Source organism: Stegastes partitus, unplaced genomic scaffold (assembly GCF_000690725.1).
Source record: "Stegastes partitus isolate 25-593 unplaced genomic scaffold, Stegastes_partitus-1.0.2 Scaffold37, whole genome shotgun sequence".
Lineage (NCBI taxonomy): Eukaryota > Metazoa > Chordata > Actinopteri > Pomacentridae > Stegastes > Stegastes partitus.
In genome coordinates, this window is record NW_007577768.1 from 1,224,044 (window position 1) to 1,242,245 (window position 18,202).

General features: G+C 40.5%; 1 protein-coding gene across 1 annotated transcript in view; it reads left to right on the plus strand.

Annotated features, from left to right (window-relative positions):
• Window positions 1–1,669: 1,669 nt before the first annotated feature.
• dclk2a (doublecortin-like kinase 2a) overlaps window positions 1,670–18,202 on the plus strand; it is a gene marked incomplete at its 3' end in the record, with an annotated part of 31,489 nt that continues 14,956 nt past the window's right edge. The window contains exons 1-2 of the mRNA XM_008302860.1: window positions 1,670–2,547; window positions 7,841–8,178. Of these exons, the coding sequence (XP_008301082.1) occupies window positions 2,142–2,547; window positions 7,841–8,178 (744 nt within the window). The remainder of the gene's footprint in view (window positions 2,548–7,840; window positions 8,179–18,202) is intronic.

Consider the following 18,202-nt stretch of genomic DNA (forward strand, 5'->3'; position numbering starts at 1 on the left):
ACTGTTTTCGCTTTTAGAAAACCAAGGACAGCAAGTATGAAACCAAATGTCGTTGTTTCAGCAAATGTCAGCTGGGCCACATCTACCACCAACAAACAAATGCACACCAATGCTTCTCTCGGCTTCTCCACTTGCCCACTGTTTGTGTTTATGTTTTTGTAATTATGTCTTATTTTTCTAAATGATAAACTTGCTACATTCAAGAAAGATTTGAAAGTAGTCCAAAAAAGGTTTGAGTTAGGCTAATGCTAAGCAAGCTCGCTGTTGGCTGTTTGAAGCTAGTTGTTGCTAATGCAACACTGTAAATGACTGTTACTGTTGGTAACACAGTAAGAAAACAGAAAAACCTACAAGTAGTAAAAGGCAATGACGGTTATCCGAATAAATAAAATTAGAAACCATTTTAGATTGCACTGCGGGCCTTAAAAATAAATATGCATTTTACTCATTTTATTTTATTTTATTGCATTTTTTGAAGATTATGTATTTAATTGGCCTTTTCTAGATAAATTCCTGTAGGACTGTTGTCATTGGCTACTTTGTTTGGGACAGTATCACTAAATTCCCTGCTAGACTGTAGGTTCTCTAGCAAATGTGATGTCTTTGTTACTGTACAAACTCACTTTGACAGCAAAACATTTCCTTTAAATTTGTAATCTGTGTCATTAAATGTGTGTTCCTTTAGCTTCCTGTTTTCAAAGTTTAACAACAGCGTCAGGGAAAGCCTCAAAAACCAACTTCTGATCTGCTATTCTGTTCTCTCTTTTTTTTTTTTTACCCTCACCCCGACCAGGGGAGGCAGATGTCTGCCTTCCCTGAGCCCACATTTTTCTTAATACTACACAAAAGGAATCTTTAGACTTAATTTTATAAAGTCTTCACCCAACTAGTAGAGACACGAACAGGCACCATATGAAGGAAACTGAATTCATGTGGATTGAACCTGAATTGATTTGAGCCTTTATCATATTTATTCTCTTAAGAACTGGCCGCCACATGCATGGACATCACATTTTGGGTTACATTACCACAGTAGTTAATAATTTTTTTAATTTTAATTTTTTCTATTTAATTTAATTTTTTAAAATGTATTTATATATATATATATATATTAAAAATAATTTTAAATATTTAACATATATGTTAATATTTTTTTTTTATATATATTTTATAATTTTTGTTCTTTTTAAAAAAAATAAAAGATGCATATTTAACAAGAGCTTGGGTCTTAAGAGTTTATGTTCAGCACCTTTCAAAGCATTTTTTACACATCGTGAAGGGAAGAGAATAGTGTGACAATAAGCTATGGCCTACATACTGATTCAATCTTTTTATTTTGTAGCAACATCACTTTGGACAAACTTTACAGGCAGTGTATGCTTATAGATGATTGTACAGTCCTGTGGCTGCCTGGGTATTTTTATAACTTACAGTCTACTTCCTCTGTGTTATTTCTACCCAGAGTCTTCTTTTCATTCTTTGGCAGTGTGCATCATTTCTACAGTTTGAACACATGTGAGGTCATGCAGCAGGAGTGTGAAACTTCATTGTTCAGGTCCTGCACTGAGCAGCAGAACAATAGGGAGCATTAGGACCCCGAGGCGGGGAAGGCTTCCTCCTCCGTCTCATTATCCATTGATTTGACAGCTTGATCGGACGACCAGTTAGAGGGAGGAATGGGAGAAGGAGGTGGCCTGCGTCTTTAGTGCGGTTCGCCCAAGTTTTGTAAAATTCCTGGTTTGTTTGTAAGACAACAGCAGCAGCACTGCGATGTCTGTCAAACACAGCTGCTCATTATTCCACTCATTTTCTACCGGATAAACCCGAGCTGCTGTTTTTACAGAGAGAACCAGTTCATCGGACCAGCCAGTTGGGGATTCAGTTTTAATGGACTAACAGGTTCATTTTTTTATTTCCTTTTATTGGTTTCTCATTTTGGGAGCTGTGTTTTCAACGTTTGGACTCAAACAGCCGGTCTAAGTGCTGTTTGTGGACTGGAAGTGGAGGCTGGGGGCGCACACGTGTAGTCTGTCCTCCTTCATCCGGCTCAGGACGCATCGATCCGCCAGCTCTCTCTGGATAAAAGTTGTTTTTCTGCTGGGGATTTCGTTTTAAAAGAGGAAGAGAAAGCCAGAGACAACATGTCGCTAAGCAGAAGTATTGAATTTGAACACTTTGAGGAACGAGAGAAGCCGCACCGGACACCGAGGACCAACTCGGGCTCCGGGTCTCAGTCTGGCTCCAGAGGCAACGGTCTGGTCCCCAGCCCGGCGCACAGTGCGCACTGTAGCTTCTACCGCACACGCACCCTCCAGTCCCTCACGTCCGAGAAAAAAGCCAGAAAAGTGCGCTTTTATCGCAATGGGGACAAATACTTCAAAGGTTTGGTGTACGCCGTGTCCAACGACCGGTTCAGGTCCCTGGATGCTCTGCTCATGGAGCTCACACGGTCCCTGTCGGACAACGTGAACCTTCCTCAAGGAGTCCGGACGTTGTACACGCTGGATGGGGGCAGGAAGATCAGCAGCCTGGATGAGTTAGTGGAGGGTAAGGGCGGTGATGGATCACCTTGAGTGACCACAAATCATGACAGGAGCTCCTAGTATCAATGATAGCTTCATATCTCATTGATTCAGATATGCATTGATTACATAAAAGCTACAGTTAGGATTGAATTGAGCTCAATTGCTCATGAAAAGCACACTCTGACTACATGTAGATCCACAATCAGAAAGTTTCCACTTTGTTCAAAAGCTCTGTCCTGTACTTCAGCCTATCCACTTGTCTCTAGCAGTATATTACAGATGTATTGCAGAACTTCTCATGCATCACTGTAGATTCATTGACATAACTGTCCTGACACGTTTGACCCAGTGTCATGCATGCAGGCGAGCATACAGAGCCACCCCCACCTCAGTGCAGCTTTAGTTCAGGACCCAGCTCTGCTACTGTGCATCACTGTCCATTGATCTCAGCTGGACTCACTCCTCTTGCTGTAGCCTACTCTATTTGTGAGCTTATGTGGGCGTGAAAGTGTTCTGTGTACATGTCTGCACGGGAGGTGATGTATGTGTGTGTGTTGCTGCAGGGCTCACTGCCTGTTAAAATGTTTTACATTGATCTCACCCTTGGGGTTTGAAAGATGAAAATTTCCCTCCCCCATCCAGTATCTGTTCATTGATTGCAGTGCAGATGTGAATACATAGGTGTGAAATGTAATTTAAATGTTAAAAATGATAGTCACCAGTGCAAATGATGCTTCATGTAGCTATAGCTATATGATCAGTTTGGTCACCTTGGTGAGGAAGACTGAAGACCTCCTAAACGAATGTAGTTTTTAAATGTTGCATCAAAAGCGCTCACACACTGCAGAAACAAATAGGACGCAGTCTCTGACCCCTGCGGGGACGGTGACCTCTCAGTAATAAGTTAATCTTGACGTCAGGCCTGGAGTGTCTGTCTGCATGAAAGGGGTTGCTGCTCGGCCACACATGCGTCAGATCCACTGACCTCTTCCTGCAGTTATTATTCTTATATACCGGCCTATTTTCATCTGACTTCCTCCTGAAGTTTAGTTTCTGTGCTACTCTCATCTCCCATACTGGATCCCCCGAGAAACTGGGCAAGATTTAGGCCAGGGCCTGATCTAAATTCTGTAGCATCACTACTTTGGCAAACTGAGCAAAAGTTGTTTTGGTGCACTGGCTCTGCGTCTGACTGACACCTCAACAGCACATTTTGGCTGGGATTTTATTTGATCAGGTCACCCCGATCACATAATAAGACCATTTTACTCTTTGTGGCAGTGGAGAAAGGTTTTATTTAAGGTTATCTTAAAGTCATCTTAAAGATATCTGTGCATGAATTGTCTGCTCCTCTGGTGGTGTTTGCAGAAGAATTTGATATGGGATGAATGGAGGCAGTAGCTGTGAAAGAAATCAGACAAATAACCTTTGCAATGACACTTGCATGGAAGGCAATGAAATAATTTAGGCAAAGTGATGAATGCAAAAAAGTATTTGTGAGATTGCAGTTTTCATTTATCTATATTAAATGTGATATAACAGTCAAATAAACCAAAAAGTGAAGAATGTTTACTTCATTTTAACCATGTTGCATTTGTAGGCTCCAATGATTTCATTTTACTGAAACACATTAAAGTGGTGCTTTCAGCAGAAATTCTATTAATGATTTGGCTCAACAGACCCTTTAAAGGTAGAGTCAGCGATACTAATCCAATATACTTTATGTCAAATTCAGTGAATATCTCCTCACGGTTCACGAGCGGTCTGTTCAGTGTGTATGCTGAAAAAAGATCTGGTGTTGGTACACAGCCTTGGCTCTGTAAATGGGAAACAAAGTGGCTCAGACTGATCCACACAACACTGCTCCAGCATGTCCTGTGCACGTTCGTGCTCGTGCACAGGACAGTGAGAAAAGGGAGGGGGAAATGAGAGGGAGAGGAGCGGTAAATTTAAATATTCTAACTAGCTAAAACTCTTTCCCTGGAATCTTAGACTCCATCTGTCAGATAAGACTTTTTGCTAAAGTTTAAGATATAGTCGTGTCCTGGGTCAGCCATAAGCATGTGTGTTGGCTGTCGAGTTTGGACCAAAGCCCCTCGGACTGCAGGTGGGCCGAACACCAGCGTTTTGTCCTTGTGTACTCATCTAATGGACAGAGAGAGGGAACATTACTGCACAGCTCAGCAGTCTACCTCCATTGATTGAAGCTTGCTGGGCCTCTTTTATGTGGAAACCCAATCAAGCGCCATTCACATGTGCGCCCCTTATGACTGGTCGGGATTACTGAGCCAACCAGTCGACTTGAACTGCTGTGCTTGTGGAAAACAACACAGAGAGGTGTAGCAGACATTGAACAGGGTTTAGAAAGCGCTTTGTAAAGTGTGGATGTGTGGAGGTACTGACAGGGGAATTCTGGTTGGGACAATAACAAGTTTGCACGCCAAAGGTTGTGCATTGGTCCCAAATGGGGAAATCAAACCTTTTAATGATGTTTAAATTGGCTAAAGATATAGAGAGTATTAGAAATGTTTTGTATTTTATAGCTGTGTTGATGTCTAGTTGCCCCCTCAAACAATGAGAACTGATAAGGTGAAAATTAGCCCGATCAAGAAATGTCATATCAACAATCACTCTCTTGTGCTAACTGAGGAAATTCACTAATTTAAGTTATTAAAATCATTAAAGAGAGAGTGCTAAACATATGAACTCCTTCTGAACGTTTCAGCAACCTATTAGGGAAAAAAAAGTTGTCAAAACACGACTGTCTTCAACAGAATCTAACCAGTCAAAACAATACCAGCAATATGAAATATATGTTTCCGCATTGTGAGTTTTTAACAAATTATTTTAACCCAGTGATTTATTGACATCTGTCACTGTTGCATGAAGAACTTTGGTTTTAAACTTTGCTGATTTCAATTATCTTTGATTATTAAGCTCAGTTTTGGAAGCCGCTCAGTGATGAATATTTTTACGTCTAATTTGTAGAGGTTCATGGGAGAGAGCTCCAGGCTAAAACTGAGCTGAATCCTTGATTTATTCATGATGGATAGGCGAGGCCATGATCATCTCTGTTTTGGTAGTATTAGGCATTTGTAGTTGGGTTAAAAAGTGGATTTGATGAATGGAACAATAAAGATAATTAACAATTACGAAATTTCAAAAACAATTATTACCATTGTAATTGTTATTAGCAAACTTTTGAAATAGCCCCACCTGTAGTATAAAATATGACCAAATTGTGATCAATGAAGTGATGACTGGACCAAAGATTCTTTTTGTCTGTATTAACACAAAAACTGGCTTGTGTTTTGGACCGGTGACAGCTGTGTGGCTGCTGCAGTGAGAACTGATGGACTGGTTAGACGGCCCTGTTAAGGTTGACCTCATCTGTTGGCCACATGAGGACAGCAGCCAGTGGCGGGTGGCTGAGGCGCCTATCGCATCGCTGAGGGGTGTCGGGGAATAAATGGTCGCTAAACACCATCTGAGGGCATCTCAGGATTCTATCATTTCCCCCCCAGATAAATGACAGCCTGTTATATTTTGTTTTAGTGTTGAGCCACAGCTCCATCCCTCCAGCTGTGCCCTAGCCTTTTAATTAGCCTTTGGTTAATTGCAAGCTTAATAAAACCTGGTATCGCGGGACACACTGTCTCATTTGGACTTCTGCTCTCAGTTCGTTTGTCTTGACACACATCCTCGATCCAAAAAATTCATAGATGGGATTGATTCTTTATCGGCGAATTAACTAGTTAACTAAAAGATGAGGAACATGGTGCCATGAACGGCGAACTTTAATGAATACATTTCTGTGGTATGTAAGATTAAAATATCATACTTTAAGCTGCTTATAAATTAGCATCCGTGGAGAGCCTCATTGCTATGCAGTTCCTCTAATGTAGCAGACTCAGCTACTGAGGTTCTTCTCCTGATAAAGAGATACAGACACGAGTAATAATGTAATGGCAGTACTCTGCAGGGTATTGGCTGCACTGCACTTTGTTCCATGCTGCTAAGACGTCATTTTAACAGGCCTTGTATTTTCTCAGCTTGTACATGCTGTTCTTTTCTCAGAAAGCTTTGATGAACAACTCTGTGATTTGTGTCTCGTAGCTCTGTAAATATCTTCACCAAATGATTGCTAGAACACACTTCATTGAACATAAAGCACAATATTGCTCCTGAAGTTAAGTGTAAGTTGTTTCTGAGACAGAGGGAAGGATTGTTTCTGGATGCTGAAATAGTTTTGTGAGAAATGCTGCATGAAGAGAAAGTATCTGTCACTTTCCCACTCCGGTTCATGTTGGAACAGAGTGGCAGTGAGGAAGCACAGATCCAACACTCTGCCTTCAAAACATTCACCAGACATTCTTGCTTTGGTTTTCCCTTACCGGCCGAGCCCCTGTTCTCGTCACAGGACTTTGTTCTTCAGGGGAAACGTTTGCGTGTTAATGTGTTCAAATGGAATGCTGGCAGATAAAACAAAATGCTTTGCTTTGGAGGAAGGCCAGTGCAGCAGCTCAACAGCTGAAAGGGAGAGAGGACAGTATCACACTGCCTCTCAATGTGCTTTTTTGTTTCAACTGAAGAATGTTAACCCTTTGTTCTGTTCAACTATTTCGCCTTGTGGAGGCAGGATGTCACAGGGCATATATATATAAGGCTGATTCTGTGTAAGGTGTGTCAGATGACCTTTAGATATTTTTATAATTACCTTTGCAGTGTAGTGCAAACGTCAGGATCTGAATGTTTGCATGCTTTCACTTTGTTTATTTAGTGCCATAAGTGGCTTTTATTTATCTAAGAATTTCATACAAAGGGCAGCAAGTAGAGAAAACCTAATTAAAAATAAATAATTGCTATGTTTGCCTTTGGCTTTTACAGTCTCACCTATGCTCTCAGGTGCACGTATACACATTTTTTTCAAGTTACTCTGCAGGTAGGCTGTTCCAAACATCTTGAAGAACTTTTCACAGCTCCTCTGTGGATTCAGGCTGCATTATTTGGTTCTGGCTGTTTCATATAATCCCAAACTGAAGTGATGATGTTGAAATCAGGACTCTGTAGGGCCATATCACCTGTTACAGGACTTATTGCGTTCTTGTCACTGAGGATGCTGGTTCTTTGTGACTCTTTATGGCTGGTTGGGGCTGTTAATATGCTGCAGAACAAACTTATTGGAGACTGATCAGACACTCTCATAATTTTATTGTGTGATGGATGACAATAAAACACTTCATGTGGTACTGGGGGTCCAAGATATTCAATCTTTTATTAACTACATACCTCACAGAGCCTGTTTCTTTCTCCAGGTGAGAGTTATGTGTGTGCCTCCAACGAACCCTTCCGCCGTGTGGACTACGCCAAGAACGTCAACCCAAACTGGTCAGTGGGCATCAAGACCAGTACATCACGCTCCCTCTCCTCCCTCATCCCGCTGAAGAGCGACCTGCAGCGGGAGTCTAAGGACTTCATCAAACCCAAGCTGGTCACGGTCATCCGCAGCGGCGTCAAACCCCGCAAGGCAGTTCGGATACTGCTCAATAAGAAGACGGCGCACTCCTTCGATCAGGTGCTCACTGACATCACGGATGCTATCAAGTTGGACTCTGGTGCTGTGAGGAGACTGTACACTTTGGAAGGCAAGCAGGTAAGTTTAATAACATCCCAGTCAAAACAGATTGTCATTATACGATGTTGAGCCGCATGCTCCTGAATGTACGGCAGTAATCAATGCAAAAACTCAGGGAAACGAAGTATTTTCTTGTACTCGCCAACCCATGAGCTCACCGACTACAATTACATAACTTGACAGTTGGAGTGAAACAAACATATTGTTTTCAATGAGCTGAAACTGCATGATGTGCCTATGAGAACCAGATGGGAACTGCAAAGCTGAGCTTATCTCTAAAAACCAGTGTGATTTATAGGTTTCAGCTGTGTCAGCAGTCTAGGTAATTACAGTCCATTTAATCAGCCATACGTAATTACGCGCCACAGTTATTCCAACAAAGCACTAATGAATACACTTTAGAGTTCAGGCCTTTTGCCATATCCATCACTATTGTATCCTCCTACCTCGTCTGCTCCTATTGCACCACACGAGGCTGTTTGTGCTGTTACCCTATCCATCTGGGACACATATATATTAATGTTTCCATTTGAAATTCTCACTGCAGGCTTCCTGGTGTTCACAGATGAGATGAGCTGGAACACATGGTGTCCCTCATCAAACTGATTTATATTAATGTCTCAGCTGGTACAAGTCTGAGACAATAATAATTAACATATATATCCATTTAACGCTCGTCTTTTTGTTGATAATCAGCTTTTTGATTATCAGCAGGCTCTATTAACTTTGTATTGTGAACCTTACATTAATAATCTGAGCTAGATTAAGTTAAACCATGAAATATGTTTAGAGAACCAAACATGTTAAATGTATGACTTTCCTTTAATAGTGCAGTAATATTACTTCACCTCATAAAGACGTCTCTTTAATCTGATCAGGTTGTAGTCAGTGGATTTCAGGCTGGTTACTACCTATGTATTAGTGAAAAAATGTCTTGGAAAACTTTATGGAACTCCGTGTGTGTATTGATGAAGAAGAGGTGTTTGTGAGAGGGATGAAGAAAAATCAAGTATTGACTGCAAGCACCAGTGAAATGGCCCAATAAACAGTGGTTATTGTATAACAATAATAAAGTGTCGGAAGCGGCACTAAAATCAAACTGTTTGTTTTAGCTGCTTGTATGGTTTATATTAGCGTAATTGTTTTGCTATGGTTTGCTCCAGACGGCTATAATTGCACAAATTATGTGTTTATTCATAAAGTCATAAAAATTAGTTGACTGGAAAGAGCCTTTTAGAAAGTGGATGCTTGATCGTTGTTAACTGCTGCCTTGGTGTTTCTTGCTTTTGCTTAGGAGCTTGAATATTGCTTCATTTTAGATGGGCCTGAAGTGCTGTGCATGTTTTAAATGGAAAAATGCCAGAGTGACGCTGATACATAAAGTCAAAGAGTACAGAAGCATCAGCATTTCCTTGGTAATCGTTTCAGTAAATGGAGCTTAAACTGTGAGAGGTGGGAGAAAATAATTTAAACTGAAGTTTAACTGAGAATCAAAGTCTGACAACCAAAACAGCTGATGTTTGTTTCCTGTGAGTCGACAGGAATCTTTGTGGGCTGGACAGTCCAGACAAATGACTCATGAGAATTGTGATCTTTATCACCTTTGACAGAGCCGAGCCAGCATCCTTTTCTGTCAGGCTACCACTGTACAACCTCTAATGACCTGTTAGGATTGCATAACAGTGTCCAGAATGTAGCCATATTTATTTACATTATCTTAGCTTGAAGCTTCCTGCAGTGGATGGTCGTGAACTTGATGTGTCCCTCTGTGACTGTTAAAACTGTGGACGACGTGGCTTTACACACTTCCGATGTTAATGTCAGGACGTCGATACTGTGCTCAAAAATATGGTGCTAAAATCAAATGTTGCTTAATAATTGATTCGTCCGCAGCTGTACACATTAATACTACTTGTGAGAAACCTGTTAGATTCCCCACTGTGATTAATTCAGTCCAATATCTGTGACACACAGCCTTGATGTGTCTCTATTTCCATCTCTTAGTAGATTCCAAGTAGATCAGCCATGCAGACCAGCTGCTCTTTCCAGACATGCAATGCTTCACATTGCCAGGAAGAATGTATCTTTAGACTTTATGGGCAACATTCACTTACTTTAGTGCTTGTGATGTGCTGTCCACCCTGTCTTGCTTCTTGTGCTGAGAGAAGTAATCAATTCAAGTGAGAAGAGGCAGGCAGAATATTACAGTGATTGAGAGGGACATTTCTTTTTCTAAACAGGCATCTGCAGTTTGCCGGGATGTGGCCGTAATGTCTCTGTGAATTTAACTTGTGGTGGAAGTGGGAGAAACCAAAACTGACAGCTTCAGCGTTGTTTGGGTGGAGTGATTTTCAGTGGTGGTTTACATTTAACTTTTCTATCAACACCTTCATTCAACCAAGCTTGAATTCAACTGGCAGAACATAGTGTATGCCTTATACATATGGCTTTAGAATAAACTGGATTATTGGTTAAAGATGTTTAACAGAAAAATCTAATCATTAGCATGATATGTTACACGATTAATGTTCGATCCTGCATTTCAGTCTTGCTCATAAAGGCTGAAGTTGTGTTGCATACTCAGAATGAAGGCTATAATAATCACAATATTATTCATCGTTGCTCACTCTTATAGTTCCTGCAATGATTTAAAAGTGCAGCAGCAAAAGACAAGTCATTTTAAAAAAATCCCGAACCACACACCAACTCACGGCGGCTTAGTCAACCATAATGTTCTTTTATTAGGTTCAAGATGGAGCGCAGCCAATTCAACCACCAACATAACACCGACCTTTATAGCACGGTGAATTCAACAGGACTGGCTGTAGGGAAAAAAATTTGATTTTCTTCTAGCTTTTCATATTTAAATCATAAATAAGTCATTTGTGGAGGTGATTCACAACATGTACTGTGTAGTATTTTGGAATTATACATTACAAATGACACATTACACAACTCATGCTGACAAGTGTGTCATTAAGCTTCTTTAGATATTCACCACAAGGGTTTTTAATGATAATCACATCAGCCAGCAGTTACAGCAGTCTTTTATTTAGCCTGCTTTGACAAATGATTTCTGCTCTCTGCTGGAGCGTAACTCCATCCATCAATCTGCCCCAGTGAATTTCTTCATGATCAGATGAAGCCCAGAGTTTCTGACAGGACTGCATGGTGTCAAGAAATGCCTAAATACTTCATAGCGGCATATTCTGGATAAAATCAACAGTTTTAGTAAAAATAAGTCTTGCGGGCTGATACTTGCGTCCATCAGCTTTGTCGGCAAAGTTGTGAAGTATTTGCATTTATTAATGTAGAGAGCATAGGTGGATTAATGTAAGCATTGAAATCTTTACCAAAAATTCTTTTGGCTTGTTTACCAGAATTACACTTGCTTCATTATATTTAGGAAAATAATATCCAGCCACTATATTTATAGTTAACTTTATAAGCATGTTTTTGTTTTAAGTTTGACACTTTAGAGGCCTAACTGGTATCTACAGTTTTTGAGGTAAGAGTATTCTATTGATCAGCTGGTTGTTATTAGCAAAATTTTGTGTTTCTGTCTGGTTTTGCAGTGTAGCAACTCTACAGCGGAAACAACACACATGTTAGAGAGTGTTCTTCATTAAAGATCTAATACTCTACTTTAAAGCTGCTGTTTTCTTTATCGTCTGAGTTGTGTTGCTCTCTTGGCTTGAGCAGGATTATCTCAGAATTAAATGAAGAGTGTAAATGAGAGGTTTAACCCATCAGGTCTGTAACCTGATCTTGAAACCAGAGCTGGACACCTGATAATACCTCATCCATCATAACAGAAGCCACTTTAGTTTAAGTCGGTGAGTGCTTTCTGTAGCGTAGGCTTCTTTCAAGTGCAACGTAAATTGTAACATGATGCCATCATCTTTTATTTCTGAGTACCGATTACTTGGGAAACTGAATGGAAATCTCTTTAACCTCCCAGAAAAACACACTGTGGTAATTTGACAGCTAGATTTGTGTGGATCCCTGTGTCATGGAGCCTGTCTATCCCAATAGGCCTCTTTTTACAGCCTGAGTGGTGCCATATCGGCAACCACATGAACTAAAGACGAATTCCCACATTGTTGCTGGACTGTGAAAATCATGTATTTCCAAACGATCAACTTTTTATGAGAAAGAAAGAGAAAAAATTTTGTATTTTTTGTTATCATGACAATTAATTTTCAGCTAATCTGTTTGGCAAGTTTATCAAGTTTATTTCACTTTTCAATTTGGAGTTTTTTCTTACCGTACAAAGAACACAACTGATCAAACTCACCAAATTTTAGTGGTGTTTAGCCTATCCTCACTGGTGTCAACGAGGCTCACAAAATTATAGAAACCGAAATAACAAAATCACAGGCTTTGTTCTCCAAATAATACAGTTGAATCAAACACAAAGCAAAACCTGAAAAGTAGAATCTATGTTAAGGCAGGAGTTGCTGCAGGACTGTTGTATTTGACTGCATTAGATTTTAGCAAAGCAACTAACTAATGTGCAGTCTGTTACCAGTTCATGTGAAAATCGTGTAAACATTCCAGTTTGACCAAAACCCCTTAGATTCTGTAAAAAGCACTTCTAAGGCTTGTCGCTCAGCCACTCACACACCCATAAACACACACACACACACACACACACACAAACACACACACACACACACACTTCAGATGCCTTCCAGCAGCAGCCTACCATCTGCTCCTCCAAAATCAAATCAGAGGTCCCAGCCACCCGGTCTGCAGGCGCTACAGCCCCCTCCCACTGATGCACTCTCACACACACAGAAGCCCCCCGCCGGGGCCCCGGCCACCACCGGATAATTAGACCTATAAGCTGGAAGGAAGGGTTAAAGTGCAGCTGTCAGGTGTGTTTGCGGGTGTGTGTTGGTGGATGTGTACGTGCGAGCGAGTGCGCCTGCACAATACATCTCTGTCCACTCTCCCTCCTCGAGTCAAAGCTGCTCTTCAGACTGAATGTTAATTGTAGGTCTTGGTTATCAGGGCCAGCAGAATCAGCTGCTGCTTTTGAGAGAAAACCCTGCTTTACATCTCAAAGCTGACTGGGCAGGCAGAAAATAAGATTTCCCCAATTTCAATTGTTTGATTGATGCATTCATTAATTTGGGGTACAGTCCAGTAGTTGCTAAGTTTACTCTTTCATGCAGAAATCAATGAGACGTGATTCAAGGGAACCACGGAAAAAGTGGCAAAGAGGAGAAAGGTCCATGTTATAAACTAAAGGAGCAAGTAGAGGTTGTGAATTGTAAACACTGTACTGACAGAGCCACTAGAAATTATCTAACTTCATTGTGATTTATGTTTGGTGGGAATTTCCCATCATTGAGAATAAAGATATAAATTCTCTATTTATTTTCTCCTCTGTAATGCTAATAATGAATCATAATTCTATACATCAGATAGCTTTTGTTTTTCTGTCTGATCTTTTCCTCTGCTGTGGCTTTACAGGTAACAGTGGAGAAAAAACAACAATGTCAGAAAGCAAAAGTGACCTGCTCTTAACAGCCACATTTGGAGGTGAACAGCTGGCTGTCGTAGAGAGCTAGAGGGAGAAGTTCAAACTTTGGCTCCCGTCTCACCTCCGACAGTTGGCCAATAACGGGATGACGTGGGTGTGAATGTCACATTGTTGGTTGTAGAAGGTGGCAGAAGTGATCTTGCATATTGTAGTCCTTCACTCGGGCTATAGTTCATCTTTAGTGTGAGTAAATAATCACAGAGGTGGGGTGAATCGTCTCTAAGCTTATTTCCCAATCCCCAGCTTTGTTAGCCTGGTGCCTGTTGTCTCCTACCTCCCTCTGCCCCCTCCTCACCACCTGCCTATTTATCCCACTGTGCGGAGCAGCTGACAACCTCCCAGTCTGCCAAAATAACATGCAAAATACATCTTACATTCATCTTTTAGCTACATGGTCCATGCAAGTTGTGGAAATACATTTGCCTCAGTATATATCGGTGTATTAAATATGAACTGAGTGCATAATTTAATATAACCTCATATATTAATGACAATCAGGGAAAAGAAAGATGCAGCATTGTCTTTAGGCCTGTTTGTTTGCTCTTACCGGCGGCATTGGGTCACGTGCACCTCTAGCTGTCTTATCCAATTCCAGAAAAACTCTATGAAAAAATAATGACGGATAAAGCGCTGACCATTCTGTGACCTTTTTTGTTACATCACTGTGATTTTTTGGAAAGCTGGATCCAGTCCAGAGATTCTCCCCGCCCGGTGCAGCCCTCAGCCCTACGTGACCCTGAAACGCAGTGTGTGAGGAGAGACAGAGTCGGTGTGCTGTACTGCAATTAAAACATTAGTAATCAATGCGTTGCTCAGCGAAATGTGGAAATCCCTTTTTTTCCATGGATAAATACTCAGTGGGTGGTCTGAGTGAATCATTGATTATTACAGCGGTTGAGGGCAAAACATTACAAAAACATGCTGTGCACTAAATGAAATAAACAGAAAAAGAAAAGTATTCATTCAGAATGTGTTCATCCGCCGTTGTTATAGCACATTAAAAAAAAATCACTTAGTTCTAAACGTTAGCCAAAGTATTCTAAACCTTTCTTGGCAGCATAAAATCAATGGTGTTGTATCTAAAGCCAAATGTCCACAGTTATAGGACACCATCTTTTCATTTAGTCTCTTGTGCCAACATTTAGTCGACTACATTTTCTCTGTGTAATTCACACCTCACAGGTCTACACCTCTGCTTGTTTGAGCAAATAAAATCCCTGCCATCTGTCTGTCCCACTCGATATGCAAATCATGCAAAGATAAAAATATATGAGGAGTTCATTTGAAAAAACAGATAACTCCAGCTTCACAAACCTTCAGAAAACCCACTTTTCCATCGTCTACCTGAGACGATATCAAACTTAAGTTATCTCTATTCTTGTCATGTTATTTCTACTGAGTCAGATCTACTCAACTTCAGTTTGATATTATCGCAAGCAAACAACAACAAAAAAAATAGGTTTTCTGAAAGTGTACAAAAATGAAGTTGTCTGTTTTTGCAAATGAACTCTTCATATGATTAAATGACTGCTGTCTGTCTTTCAGTATAGATGTTGCGGGGCAATGAAGAAATGAAAAGAGGATATTAAATGTGTGTTGGGACAAATTAGTATTTATTTATTTTTTTGTCTGTAGCTGCAATAATTATATAGCTTAGACCTCTTTAATGGCTTAGAGTATAATAATTTTTGTCCTTTTGCAAAAATATCTGCCAACAACAGTGCACATGGAAATTGATTTTAAAAAATCCTGAAATATGTTTGCCTTTCACAATCCTCTTCACTTAGTGATGTTATCAGGATGACAGTCTGTCTGCCCATTAACCAGAGGCTGGAAACAGAGCGGGGTCATTTAGGCTGCTGAGCTGTGAGGCCTGAAATGCTTGTCTGTCTGAAATCTTTAAAGGCTTTTTTTTCAGTACACACAGCAAGCTGAGGAACTGGAGAGGAAATGGGATGCCGCACTGATAATTGGACAGTGCAATGCAATGTTTCTTTTGTTGTTTATATCGGTGCAGGAGTTAATAGGATGTACTGTATCTTCCATAATAGAGACCACACAGCTACTGTCTGTCTTCAAATACTGACATGAGCAATGCTGGTTATTAAAAAAAAAAAATCCTGCTGTTTGAAGAACATAAGCTGATTGTATAGTTAGATTTTCCATCTGTGCTTCTGTACTTTCCAGTCTTTACCAGTGCGTCCTGTAGCCGTTTCAGACAGAGAAAGTGCATTAGTGTACCTGCATGCATAGAGCAGTGTGCATAACGAAAGCTGAAGGTCACTCATAGTCCTCAACGCTGCCGCAGTTTATCAGGGCACAAAGAATTCGATGCCACGCTGTGCAGGAGCAGCAGGCTGACAGTCTGGGACAACTCCCAACAGACGACACCAAAATATCCTCAACAGTGTTTTTTTTTTTTCTTAGTGTATATCAATTTTTCCATTTTTAACATTCGTAAGGACATTTCCCTGTCTGTCAGCATGCATTGCTATAGTTCAGACATTTCCTCTGTAGCTTTTCTGTATTGCTGTTATCAGCAGAATACGCATGGAAATATTTTTTGTGCCGAGAAAATACTAGAACAGTTTTTGTTTGTGTCTGTCTCAAAAGAAATTTGTAAAAACATTGCGTTAAAAGCAACACAAAATCTGTTTGTAGCAGAAAAAAAGAGAGCCAGGTAATAAGATGCCCAAATCATTAAGATTAAATCATAAACTGTTGCAAAAGTAGCTACCATAGCAAGTAAATAAAAAGACCAGCTTTATTGCTATGGTTATGTATTCAGTGCAACTTTATTTATTCATCCAATGGAGATTACTGGTGTGTACAGAAGTTCACCTCCCAGGAAAGCACATAAACAAACAAAAAAAATGCTAAACACTGAAGTAATGAAGCACTGACTATAGGTATAGCACAGGGGACACAATATCATAAAAATTACTTTGACAAACAAGTAGAATCTGGAAATATTCTCTAGGTTTAAATATGCTTTCTACTCTTTTCCCTTTTAAAACACACGTGCCACAGAAAGGCATTAGACTATTCTTGAACAGGAGAGGCACCTGCTTCTTATAAACCATCTACTTTGGACATAAGAAGAAAACTACCTCATTAAACACGATGCACTCGATGACAACAAGCTCAGTCTTGTTCTTTCTGTTAAGTTTTTCCCTTAGTGAAAGTGGCTCTCGGCTACTTTATGAATAAGTGCTAAGAAGACGCTCTCTGGCTGTACTGCATGTACAGTAAGAGAGCACATTGTGGTGGTAATATAAAACAGTTCATGGATTGCTGGCTTTGGGGCGGTGCATGCTGGTTAGCGTGACACTGATGCACTTTGGCGTCATCTCAAATGACACGCTCTTAATGATGATGGCCTCCTGGCCCCAATACTCTAAAGCAGCCCAGGTCTGACAGTACATGTGTTAACGGGGTCGTGCTGCTCCGCTGTCCTCTGCCAACAGTTAAAGGGTTGGTATTCATGAAGTTGCCTAAATGCTTCTCAGCCTGTTATCATAGTGGAGTGGTTGATATCTTGTTATTTGCATATCCTCCTGGCGGGGACGGTAAATCATGCGGGTAGTTACAGACAGATTAACAAGGCTGTCTCCCTCTCCGACTAGCTAGAGGCAAGGCCACACAAGGGCTCGCACTGATTGTCAGGCTTGAGCTGTTTTCGGGGTGAGGTCTGGATTAAACGCCGCCATTTGGGTCAACAGCCGTGAAATCTGCATGCCCACCTATTGTTCTGTTCGGTCATTAGCATACAGCACCATCTGACACCGGTGCAGTGACACCATCCAACCAGGAATATTGTCGGCTGTGTTCACTTATATGCTGTTGTTTGTTTTGCACTCACTAGAAATGTATTCTCACTAGAAAAGAGTCACTACACTTGTATTCTTTCTTGCCTTAAAGTTCTGCACTGTTGTGAACATTGCATGTCTCTTATTCTACCATAGAAGTGGGATCCTTCCTCTGTTTGTTCATCCAAACTAAGGGTCTATGCAGTTTCCTTACAGTACATTGTAGGCTATAGAGTGTTGTGGCCCTGAGACATGCTACAGCTGAATAAACACAGGTTAACTGTGTTTTCCTACAATTGCAGTGCATGTTGTTTTGCTCAACATGCTGTATAATTAGTTGAAGGCATTTTCTTGTGTATTTCTGTCTTTTCTTGAGTTGCAATGTGTTGATCCCTTAGGGCCAGTGTAGTGGAACCCACACAGACAAAACCTGATTATAAAAAGTTTAATGCATTGAGTTATATAGATTTTAAATTTGAGAAGAAAAGAGATTATGTGTCAGATTCCTACTGTGTCTAAGTCAGTTCGACTTGACTTTCAAAATCCGAGCTTGACATTCACAAACAAACGTTAAAGCCTTGGCATAACTGTTTGGCCTTTAGAAGTGACCTATAAATCTAAACCCTGGGCAATGCCAGCCTACTTCTTTGTATTTTTGAAGCAAAAGTACCTGTTCCATGTT